Source organism: Pinus tabuliformis, chromosome 2_1 (assembly GCF_031772625.1).
Source record: "Pinus tabuliformis cultivar Carrire ecotype Pingquan chromosome 2_1, CPIR1, whole genome shotgun sequence".
Taxonomy (NCBI): Eukaryota; Viridiplantae; Streptophyta; class Pinopsida; order Pinales; family Pinaceae; genus Pinus; species Pinus tabuliformis.
In genome coordinates, this window is record NC_142299.1 from 882,286,337 (window position 1) to 882,299,229 (window position 12,893).

General features: G+C 34.2%; 1 protein-coding gene across 1 annotated transcript; it reads left to right on the forward strand.

Moving 5' to 3' along the window:
* The first annotated feature begins 3,809 nt into the window (after positions 1 to 3,809).
* On the forward strand, positions 3,810 to 6,607 carry LOC149203478 (protein WALLS ARE THIN 1-like). Its single transcript, XM_089400194.1, has 7 exons — positions 3,810 to 4,220; positions 4,370 to 4,432; positions 4,552 to 4,668; positions 5,080 to 5,317; positions 5,520 to 5,678; positions 5,778 to 5,929; positions 6,015 to 6,607. Exons 1-7 carry the CDS (start codon positions 4,036 to 4,038, stop codon positions 6,193 to 6,195), a joined length of 1,095 nt encoding a protein of 364 aa, XP_089256320.1. The 5' UTR covers positions 3,810 to 4,035; the 3' UTR covers positions 6,196 to 6,607.
* Positions 6,608 to 12,893: the final 6,286 nt, after the last annotated feature.

Sequence of the window (12,893 nt, forward strand, 5' to 3'; positions counted from 1 at the left end):
AGAAAAGGAACATGAATATGAGCTATGTTCAAGCCCCAAAAATCCACATAGACCAGGTTTATGCATCCTCTCACTTTCTTATCCTAGGTCACTATCAAATTGATCTAATTAGACTCCTCTATCAGGTATACCAACATAGCCACAAGCATTTTGTTGATCTCCTTTCTTACCCTCTCATTAATTCTTAGGATCAACCTATAGGGCCTTTGGTTTACGGACTTCCTACTTTCTTGTTGCCATTGATGATGATCAACCCATCAAAACTCAATTCATTTTTGTCTTAAACCTTGATAGATAGTTGTCATATAATTTTATCTCCCTTGATTCCACGTGTTGTTGTGTCTTTTCCAATTTGTTATAGTTGCTCGTTTTTTATAATACCTTATTGAATAATAATTTCATGATGCTCTATTCCATGAATATTGTTTATTACTCCATGATCTACCATGGTAATGTTGATGTTGACTTTGAAATACCATAAGAAATCAAAATACACACCACATACGCCAAATGTGATCATGGAGCACAACTCCAAGATAAACGCGAGAGATGAGTTGCACAATAACACCTTAAAGAATACGAGAACCTCCTACAAACACCCTAATACATTCATATATCTAAATCACACATTTCCTTAGTAATGACTACATAATCTCTATATATACTTAGTCACACATTGCACATCTAAACCCCTTATTAAATTAACCATCATTACATATATATTTAAATCTATATATAACCCTTTAAAATCATATATTCATATATATATATATATATATATATATATATATATATATATAATTAAACATTTTAAATTATAATCTTCTCTATAAATTATATGTGTAATTATATTCATAATTATATATAAGATTTGAATTTTTTATAGCATACTTGTAACTTTATTTATTAAAAACTATTATATTTATAATTTTTTCTTCCCATTTTAATTTTCATACCAATTGATACACTAACTATCATACATCTCTGCTATTAAAATAATTGAAAAAAAATGCTTCTCTTTATCAATCTAAAATGATTAAATGCAATGTTTCCATTTCTCAATCTAAAATGATTAAATGTAATGTTTCCATTTTCAACCTAAAATAATTAAATACAATGCTCCCCCTTCTCAATCTAGATGGTTAGATTACTATCATCTATTTATCTTTATCCAAATAATCACTCCTATTATCATGCTTATGTCGCCTTCATAAACACACCCTCCCTCGTGTGTAACATATTCTTTTCTAACTTCACTAACACGTCTTTACGAATGTGTACCATATTCGTTTATTCGAATATTGTACTTATATATCACTTATTTATTTCATGTAGGATTCTTCACCAAGGCTTACAATTTATTATGATTCTAGTTTTTCCTTTTCATTAAAATAATAATTTTCCTTCCTAGGTTTTCTTTGCATTAGAATCTTTTAATCAGGGTTACACTTTATATTAAAACTTATATTCTAATAAGTGTAATAGATTTTTTTATTATAATAATAAACTTGCAAGCCTATGTTTTCTTTTTTGACTTCTTCATCAAGTTTTACACATTTTTCTTTTTAAGACTTTTTCACCAAGCTTTACATTTTTAAGACTTTTTCACCAAGCTTTACATTTTTTTAAAACTTCTTCACCAAGCTTCACAATTTTTTAGGAGTGTTATTATTCCTTTCCCTATAAGTGTAATAGATTCTTTTATTAAAATAATAAACTTCCATACCTATGTTTTCTTTCCTTTTGACTTGTTCAAGACTTTTTCACCAAGGTTTATAATTTTTTAAGAAGGTTATTTTCCCTTTCCCTATTTATAAGGGCTTTATTTTTGGGAAGCTTTTTTAAGTGGTTTACTTTTCAAAAAACTTTTATTTTATATATATTTATTTATTTTGATTTTTCAAAAAAATATTCTATATATAATTTTTTATTAAAATTAAAATGGAAAATTAATGGCTATTAAATTTTAGATTGATGGTAGATGGGTGTACTATTAATGCATTCCTGACAAAGGTTATTACTTCAACTCCCCTAAACATTAGCCAACAAAATGAAAAAATAATAATTAAATTAAATTTCACAAAACTCAAAAATTATAGCTCTTTCCCAAGAGCTTATATAACTCTTTAACTCCTTAGTAACTCACTATATTACAAGACTCTAAAACTACAATCCAACACCTTTCATTGGGTACTCTCTCCTTTAAGGCGATACTATGCTCAATCTTCTATTATATAATTTCTCCCGTTTCTTAGTTCCCTCTTGTCTCCTTCTTCCATGCTCTGCATTTCGACTCTCCTGTTAGGTGATACTATGCTCAAACTTCTATCATATAATTTCTCCCCTTTCTTATTTATCTCTTGTCTCATTCTTCTATGTTCTCCATTTCAACAATTCTCTCTCATAATCAAGTCAATCTTGCTTTTTAAGGTAGAATGGGGGACCTCTTTGTGCATAGTCATTGCGCTACCCTCATAATTCCATGATAGTGCCCCCTCTTCTTACTCAATAATTCCATTATCCTTATGTGGCATCAGTTCATCATATGCTACATAGGCTCATAACACACCCACTACCTTATGGCATCATCTTCCCAAGCTCTGAACTTTATTATATTCACCTCCCACTCTCTTCCCAACATCAAGATGGGATTTCCCTTGTGTCATGGGATAGTCTGGTCTATCCTCCCCACCATTACTTCATAAGGGATTCAATGGGGATGGGATTGGTAGTTATGGCTCATTTTGAAAATGGCCCTGTACCGAGTGTAGGACATTTCCTATGTATTCACATTCAGTCCTCCCCTATGCCATCCCATTCTCCATCTACTTCATACCCTATGAACACTTTGGCTTCCTTGCGCTCCTCCTTGGTTGAGTCCATGGAACAACATGAACTCACAAAACTCAAGTCTACCCTCCATCAACTCTCAGAGGAATTCGACGAACTCTACTCCTCACTCTGTCACCTCTAAATTCATTTCTCCAATCTGATAATGTAGGTAGAAACTTCTTTGGAGATCTTAGATCAACACCGCTAGGCTATTCAACAGATCCAAGCTAAGTGTGGAGCTCTAATAATCTAACAAGGGGACCTCATGAACCAACAATTAGTGGGCATGCAAAACAATTCTCCTTCATCCCACTTAGAAATGACCCCAACAAACACAACAAATTGTTTCAGTCTAGATTTGAATGCTCCTGCCCCACGAAACAAGCAATATTGAAATCAAAATTAATGGGCCTAATCTCTCTCAGACTTCTTTTATGTAACATTTTATAATCTTCAATATAAGCATCTTTTACAATGACTATGAAATTAGTTTTTAAGGAAACATATGTATTTCTTTCTATGTATTTTTTTAAGAATTCTCACACAACCTTGAATTAGAACATTTTGATGGCTATGAAATTGTATATTATTTTTACTACATCTTCTTGACATAGATTTTCCTACAAATATCGTCTAGTTTATGTTAAAAAAACCAATCAAATAAATTCATGAAAAATATATACAATGATTTCAAGTTTTCTAAAATTAAAATTAATTATAATTATAATTTATTAATAATTATAAATCAAATCAAATCCTTTTTTTTTTTTTTCAGAAAGAAATCCTCATATGGCCGAAGCCTACAGATATACGAATATATTAAAACATTTCATTGGAAAACTTTATTCATTCAAAAATTTATTCATTGAAAAATTGGAAGAAAAGGAAACCTCGATAATTTTCTCCCCACGAGAGATCCTTGTATAACTACCCTATCTCAAAAGTACTCTATTATAATCAAATAAACAGTATTACGCTACTATGAATGCAAGCAACTTCATAACATTGGACTCCATTTTTCATCACCTAAAATCTTGACCTTTCACCCACTTGATGGCTCTGCTATACAAATGTCAACATAGGGAAGATTAAACTAACTTGAAGTCACTCCAATAATGGTTTTCCCATTTACTGGAAAATCTTATTTGGATTGGTAGTTTCTACATAATTGTTCCTGCAAGGTCTTAGCTGCACTGAAAAGCAATGGCTCCCTGGTTGGCCTCTCTGAAACCTGTTAGTGCTCAGCTTGTAGCTCAGATGTTCTATGCAGGCTTAAATATTATTACAAGAGTTGCTCTGGGAGAAGGAATGAATCGTTTTGTCTTTATAGCCTACAAGGATGCTGTTGCCACAATTGCCATCGCTCCTTTTGCTTATTTCCTAGAAAGGTATAGTTTTAACTTTTAACATCTTGAAAGTTGTCTTTGAACTAGAACACACAACTTGGTGACAATTTCTACAATATGAAAAGATTGAAATTGTAGATTTTGATGCATGCTGCAAATTATAATGTAGTTTCATTTTTCATGTTTTGCAGAAATAAGCGCCCTGCAATGACCTTTCCCATCTTCTGGCAGACTTTTGTGCTTGCACTTTGTGGGTAAGAAGATAGTCCAATCCTGCTGCTGCACTACTGCAAACTCTATTGTTTTATGATTATTACCAGTATTCTTATTTACTAATCATGGTATGGGATTTTTCCCAACATTATAATTGCAGGATCACTGTATATCAGAATTTAGTCTATGCAGGCCTGATGTACACTTCTGCTGTATTTGCTTCTGCAATCTCAAACATCGTCCCTGTTTTCATATTCGTGATGGCCACAGCATCTGGGTACTCATGCTAATTATATTTCAATTTTTGAGACCTAAAAGCTGCACTTGCTTATGATTTTTGTATAAATAAAATTTTAAATAAAATGTTGTATATACCTCCCACACCCAATGGTGCAAGGCCCAGAGGTTATAAATATCTAAGCAAATTAACTGCAAAATCAAAGTTTGTTCAGAATGGCCATCTGTACTATGAATACTCCTGCATCACTTAGAATGTATAACTAATACCACCCGGCTTTGGATTTATTGTTTCCAAAAAAATGGAGTTATGGCCTGTCGAAAATCAGCTTTTTGCAGGCTCCTAAAAGTTACAGTGCATTCCACAATAGCAGAGAATAATAATACAAATTCATAAAGTCTTAACTGCAATCTGTTTTTAACTGTTTTATGAATATGCTAATTTGTTCAGAATGGAGAAAGTTGATATGAGCAGCAAGTATGGCCTAGCGAAAATTGTGGGTACCATTGTGTGTGTTGGTGGTGCAATGATTATGACCTTCTACAAGGGCCCCGTACTCTTCACAACCTTCTACGAGGGCCCTGTACTCTTCACAACGCTTAATGAGCTTAGATTCAACACATGGATGCTGGGGGCATTAATGCTGTTTGTTGGCTGTTTATTTTGGTCTGGATGGGTTACATTTCAGGTATTTATACCCCACTCCACCTGTAAACATCTGTAAAGAAACATATAGAAGAACCACCATTTTAATCCAGGGTAGACTGAAAGTATGACAAATCATGCGCAGATTTGATATTGTTTTGATTACAGGCTCCAGTGGGTTTTAGTCCAGGGTAGACTGGAAGTATGACAAATCATGTGCACATTTGATATTGTTTTGATTACAGGCTCCAGTGGTGAGGAAATATCCAGCTCAATTGTCATTAACAGCAATCATGTTATTCCAAGGAACAGTGCTGTCCATTTTGGTGGCTTTAGTCGTTGAGAGAAAGGCCTCTGCTTGGAGGATAAAGTGGGGCATTGAGCTTCTCAGCATTATCTACTCTGTGAGAGTGTAACCATTGTCTTGCTTAAACATAATTTCCATCTTCTAGAACCTAGTTGATATTCAGGGTTGTAAAGTGATGTGTTTGGCATGGTTGCAGGGAATATTATGCTCCAGCATTGCCCTGTTTTTACAAATGTATTGTATCAGTGTAAGGGGACCAGTGTTTGTTGCAATGTTTGGTCCAACCTCAACAATATTGGTTGCAGTTTTGGAACATTTCATCCTTCACGTGGAGTTTCACTTGGGAAGGTCGATATAATGCACATCTTTATCAATTTTTGAAGTTTGGTATGGTTTCTCTGGCTTTTTGTTCACAGCCTTGTTTCTTCTGCAGTTTGCTGGGGACAATTTTGATAATTGCAGGACTTTATACTGTACTGTGGGGCAAGACAAAAGATGAGAAGTTGCAAAAAGATGGATCTGGCAACTCACACTGCAACATTCACATAAGGCAACCCTTACTAGAAGACAACGCCGCTGGAGAACAGCCGTTTGACTCCAATACAAAAGTCTGAGATTAACAACACCGCTGGAGATCACCCATTTGACTCCAACACAAAAGTTGAGAGATTAAGTGAAATCCAACGAATCTTTGAAATGGCGAAGCGTCATCTTCATGTACAATTTTGCTCTGTAATGGCGAGTTATGTCAAAATTATTGGGGATCGCATCAGTTCTGGACAATTATATTTGCGTCTGAAATATTTCATGGGATTCATGGGGTTTTAGGTTTAGAACATCTGACTTTTCCACCAGAGCAGAGCTTCTGTTACCAATTGTTCTACACCCGGTTAACATTAAATATTGTATTTTTCCCATTTTCAGTTGGAAGTAGAGGGGTTAAATTATGTAAAGATATTTTCAAATTTAAATCTATGTTTTATACCCTTTTTAATTTTTAATTGAGTAAAGATATTATTTGAGATATTGGAATTGCAAATGATAGAAAGAGATAAGTGGTAGTGAAGGTTTCTGCAGTTTTCTGATCTATGTCGAATTTTGATGATTCAGAGAAGAAATTTGTTATAGAATGACAGGTCAGGCTCTGTTTTGTACAGTGCCATATTGAAAGCTAGATTTGTTCTACCAGTTGTTTAGGAAGTTCTGACTTTCAATATTGTTGTGGATCAAGAATATTTTGTAGAGTGCCATATTGAAAGCTCGATTTGTTCTACTGGTTGTTTAGGAAGTTCTGATTCTCAATATTGTTGTGGATCAAGAAGTTTTTGATCATGATTTTTTTTTCAGATAAAGGATTAGTATGTAGATTTAATGGGTTTTGGTCGTGTTTGTCTGATCTACACAAGTGGATCTCTGAATCGTGGAAACCCTTATTGTTGGGGGATCTGATCATTTGTCCTCTTACTCGAGGTTTCTTTGTTATTGCTTTTGATAATGCCAAGAACAAGCAGAAAAATTGTGATTATGGGCCTTGGTTTTGGGGCAACATTGGCCTTTTTTGCAACCCTGGACTCCCACTTTTGATCCGGTATCGACATCTATTTCCTCAGCTCCTGTTTGGGTTAGGCTTTTGAATCTTCCCCTGCATTTTTGGAATCTCTCAATGCTATCCTCTATTGGAAATGTGTTAGGGAAGTTTTATAGTTGCAGTCCAATAGGAAAAATGTATTATAAAACTACTTATGCACAAATTTGTGTGGAGATGGATTTCAACAAGGGTTTTCCTACTAAAATTAATCTATCGGGTCCAGATTATATGTGGACTTAGAAGATTGATTACAAAAATGTATCTTTTTGTTGCAGAGCATGTTATGAAACTTGGCTCATACTCAAAAACTACCCAAAGCATTTGCAAAACAACAATGCTCGGAAAAATAGTCGAAGATATACATGGTTTGAGGGAACTCAATACAAGTATTACACGGCATATAAGGCAAAAGAATCTCGGGATGAGGGAGAAGCAAAGGAAATTCAAGAAGAAAATACTGATAAAGAGAATTCTTCGAAACAATCAACAATCAATCAGGAAGAAGTGCATGAGAACTCGTCGGATTCAGCAGCAGTGCAAGAACAACAAATTTCAATGTAAGATGAACATCCCCCTAAATCCCGAAGTAAAATCGATGGAAGAGCCACTTCTTGCGCAGAGTAGGCAGAAATGACAAGGTTCATGCATCAAAGGATTCACTAGACACATCCAAAACTACATACTGGATTAAAGTGGGGAAGAAAAAGGAAAATATTTCACCAAGATAAACTAGAAGTTAGTCTAAATTTAAGAAGCAGAAAATGGAGTATAAATGCATATTAATTTTAGGAGTTTTTTTGAAAATTTTCAATTGGAAAGGGTTAGAATTGTTTGTTTCATGGGGTAATCATTTGAGGGTTTGGAGTGAACCTTTGTGCTCAATCTCAAACGAATAAGGAATATTGGCACTATTGAAGAAATGTAACAGTTTCCTAACTCTCTTTTTTAATAAAATTCCCATACTCATTTCTTTAAAAAAAATAAATTGAGAAATAATTTAGTAAAATGATCTAGTTTTTAAAATTAATTGTAAATTTTTAAAATTCATTTGTAAATATTTAAAATTTATTTATAAAATTTTTATATTAGTATAGTGATATAAATTAAATAGTTGGTAAATACATAAACAACAATCTATGATAAGCATCAAAAGACTTACTTCATAATATATTTCACATTATAAAGATTTTAAAAAAAGCATAAAAATTATTTAAATTATAATTTTATTTTAAATTATTATTATTAATTATAAAAATAATTAATATATGAGTTAAACATATATACATTTAAAAAAACATGTAACGGGATTCTTAACTATTGAGATTCACTCCCACTTTATGATGGAGATTCTTAACTATCCCCGATAGAGGTGACTTTTTGGTTACCGGCAATGTCAATCAGCATGATTGGCATGCGTGAACAAACAATTTGGAAAGGGAAGGTGTGCCTGGGATCTGAACTCACGTCACCACCTATCCAAAAAAATTTCACACGTGGTGGTCTTTCAAGATACGACCTCTACTGCATCATATGTTGTCTAATCATTTTAAACACAGACAAGTGAGGGGAGAGGGTCTTCATCCAACATTCCTTTGGTTCATAGTTTCTGGGCTTTCAAATCGATCATGGAGGGCTTTCAGGGAAGAGTGTACATGAATTTAGTGTTATATGCAGTTGTTAACTTGAGTGTCAGATTGCACACTTTTCTCAATTTGGTTCTTGACTGCTCAAGTGGTTCTTTTGGCCCGCTCAATCCTTAGGTCGTGTGTTTTATTTATAAAGCTAGGGAGCTCACTCTAGGGTGGTGGATTTCCTATGACATTTTGATGCTCACAAATTACTTACTTCCCACATCCTTCTGTTATTTACCAATATTGTCGTTATGCAATTTGGGTGTAGGTTTATTTCCAAATTTCTATCATTTCGGTTTCAGAGTTTGTAGTCATTTCTTTGTTCCTTGTGCACCCTTTTGGTCTGATAGTCTGGAAAGGTTTCATGGGTGTTTATGTTTTTCGTCCTTTTTTTACATAACACGGCGATAGGCCCTTCATTCGAGCTGGCCATTGTGTTACCTTTAGCGTCCTCCCAAATTTCTGGCTCGACGAGTATCTCCTTCAGTTGTCTAGTCCTCGTCTGTGGTGTCTGGTATGCGGGCACATTTTCTATTTGGTTTTGACATAATTGTGGGTCTAGATATACCTGGGTTCTTTTGCACAACCACAATACACCAATTTCCCATTCAAAGACAGTGTCCAAGGACAACATTTTTACACAGGTGTGTAGGGTTGTGAATTTTGTTTATGGTTGATGACGTTGTCCTTTCATGTCGCCCTTACTCTTATCTAAGCTTCTACCTCAGGGTTTGAATTTGGGTTATTCCACTTGAGTCTACTCATAACACCATTTTCACCCAACCTCTGTCACCCCATCCTGGTCTAGTTATAACAAGTCTTTATATGGCTCCTCGGTTGCGTCAACCTAGTTGTTGGGGTGGTGCTTCAAGGGCTTCCACCTCTCATCATAGACACCTATTTGTGTGGCAATCAATGGCTTACCACTTTGACTATGTTCCTCGTGAAGTGAGGAATGAAATACTCCATTTGGAAGCAAGGTAGTTTGGAGATAGGACATATTTTTCTGATATTGAAATCAGTGGAAGTACCTACATATGGACTCCCGATCCTGGAAAATTTCACAAAATAAGACTTCACTTTCTCCAGTTGGTGGCTCTGCATCATCAACTAGAAACCTTGCTCCACATGGTCATCAGGGACAAGCATGTCGATCACTATTAGCTATTTGCAGGACAAGAGGAAATCAAACGAATCTTACGGGATACTACATACAATCTGGATGATATTGTTACTCGATTGACTTAGGTGGAATGCTATGTGATCACTAATTCTAGCTCTAGCTATGATTTTAAGCCTCACACTCCAGGTTTCATTAATGCACCACCAGTGGAATCACCCCAAGGAAACTCTAATGCTCATTCTCCAGTAATTATACTAGATTAATAGTTGTTTGTGATCGTATGGCACTCGGTCTCTCTTTTTAGTATGTGCAATGTTTACTCCTCATATGTTACTATGGTTCTTTATGTGTTCCTTTGACATTATATGTGAATACTTTGTTGTTTCAATACCCATCATGCAACAATGCAGATACTTATCTGTGGGTTACATAGTTTGACAGTTAGTATGTATTTTGGTTGCCTTTTTTTATTAGGTCCATGGGAACAAATTATGTTCAACCTACCTGGCTATGGCATCCCATAGAGTTTTTGGAAAGCAACAATTATCGATGTAATCACAGATTCCTCATAACATAAATATATTTACCTAGCTTACAAAAAAATATATTCTTAATTATAAATAGATTTGTTACCAATACCATTCCTTATCAATACCACATGCCCAAAAACCATAATTTATTTCATATGACAGTTATTCACATGACATTTTTTTAATTATTCAATTTAATTAGAAGGGTAGAAAGGGCATAACTATTTTTGAGATAAATCTCAACCTTTCATTTGTGACTACTACTAAGAATATTCTACAATAGTTCATGATGGTTAAACCCCATCCACGTAATAAATATTGATAATTAAATTAAAATTCTAAAAGCCCTATTCCAAAATAGACACGGCTTAACTATAATATTTTGTGGAGGTTAAATCCCTACCATCCGCCTAATAACTATTGATAATTAAATTAAAATTATGGAATCCATATTCCAAAATAGACACACACATCGATGTAAATAGTTAATTAAATGCATAAATCCATATCAAGTGTGGATCTACCAGCTAATAAGATCAAATTACAAACCTTGTTTTGAGTGAAAAACTTAAGTAAAGGTTTGCATCTCAAGATTTGTTTAAAAAAAAAAAAACACTTTTTTTATATAATATTACATGGTTGACTTTGAAGCATTCTCCAAGTTAAAATGTTAATACATGCCCCCTCATATTCACAAGTATAACACACACACACACATATATATTGAACATTGAAGGAACTGTGAATCTCTCTCGTACATTGAGTTAGGAAAAAATTATTAATGGAGTAAGACATCTCTCTTTCTCTCAACATGCATATTGAAATATTTTATTTTTCTATTAGGAATCATGATTTCCATCTGTGAAAATCAGATAGAAGAATCACTATTTTAATCAAGGGTAGACTGAAAGTATGACAAATCAAGTGCATATTTGATATTGTTTTGATTACAGGCTCTAGTGGTGAGGAAATATCCAGCTCAACTGTCATTAACAACAATCATATTATTCCAAGGAACAGTGTTGTCCATTTTGGTGGCTTTATCCATTGACAGAAAGGCCTCTGCTTGGATGGTAAAGTGGGGCATTGAGCTTCTCAACATTATCTACTGTGTGATAGTGTAACCATTGTCTTGCTTAAACATAAATTCCATCTTCTAGAACCTAGTTGATATTCAAGGTTGTAAAGTGATGTGTTTGGCATGGTTGCAGAGAATATTATGCTCCATCTTTGCCCTGTTTTTAAAAATGTATTGTATCAGTGTAAGGAGACTAATGTTTGTTGCAATGTTTGGTCCAACCTCAACAATATTGGTTGCAATCATGGAACATTGCATCCTTCACGCGAAGTTTCACCTGGGAAGGTCAATATAATGTACATCTTTATCAATTTTGAAGTTTGGTATGGTTTCTCTGACTTTTGTTTACAGCTTTGTTTCTTATGCAGTTTGTTGGGAACATTTTTTATAATCGCAGGACTTTATATTGTACTGTGGGGCAAGGCAAAAGATGAGAAGTGGGAAAAATATGGATCTGACAACTCACACTACAACATTCACATAAGGAAACCCTTACTAGAAGACAACATCGCTGGAGAACAGTCATTTGAATCCAACACAAAAGTCTGAGATTAACAACACTACTAAAGATCACCCATTTGACTCCAACACAAAAAATGAAAGATTAAGTGAAATCCAATGAATCTTTGAAATGGAAAATAATCATTTTCATGTACAATTTTACTCTGTAATGGTGAATTATGTCAAAATTATTGGGGATAGCATGAGTTCTGGACAATTTATGTCAAAAGTATTGGGGATCGCATCAGTTCTGGACAATTGTATTTGCATCTAGAATATTTCATGGGGTTTTGGGTTTAGAACATCTGAATTTTCCACCACAGAGGAGCTTATGTTACCGATTGTTCTACACCCAGTTAACATTAGATACTTTATTTTTCACATTTTCAGTTGGAAATAGAGAGGTTAAATAATTTAAGGAAATTTCCAAATTTAAATGTATGTTTTATAGCCTTTTTAATTGAGTAAAGATATTATTTGAGAAATTGGAGTAGCAAAACATAGAAAGAGATGAGTGGTGGTTAGGGTTTATGTACTTTCCTTATCCATGTCGAACTTTGGAGATTCAGAGAAGAAATTTGTTGAAGGAATGGCAAATCAGGGTTTTGTTTCGTACAGTGCCATACTGAAAGTTGGATTTATTTTGTTGGTTGTTCAGGAAGCTCCGACCCCCAATGTTGTTCTGGATCAAGAAGCTTTTGATGATGATTTTTGTTTTCAGATAAAGGGTTAGTATGCAGATTTGATGGGCTTTGGTCATGTTTGTCCAATCTACACAATTGGATGTCTGAATCGTGGAAACCCTTATTGTTGAAGGATGTGTCCATTTGACCTCTTACTCGGGGTTCCTTTGTTATTGCT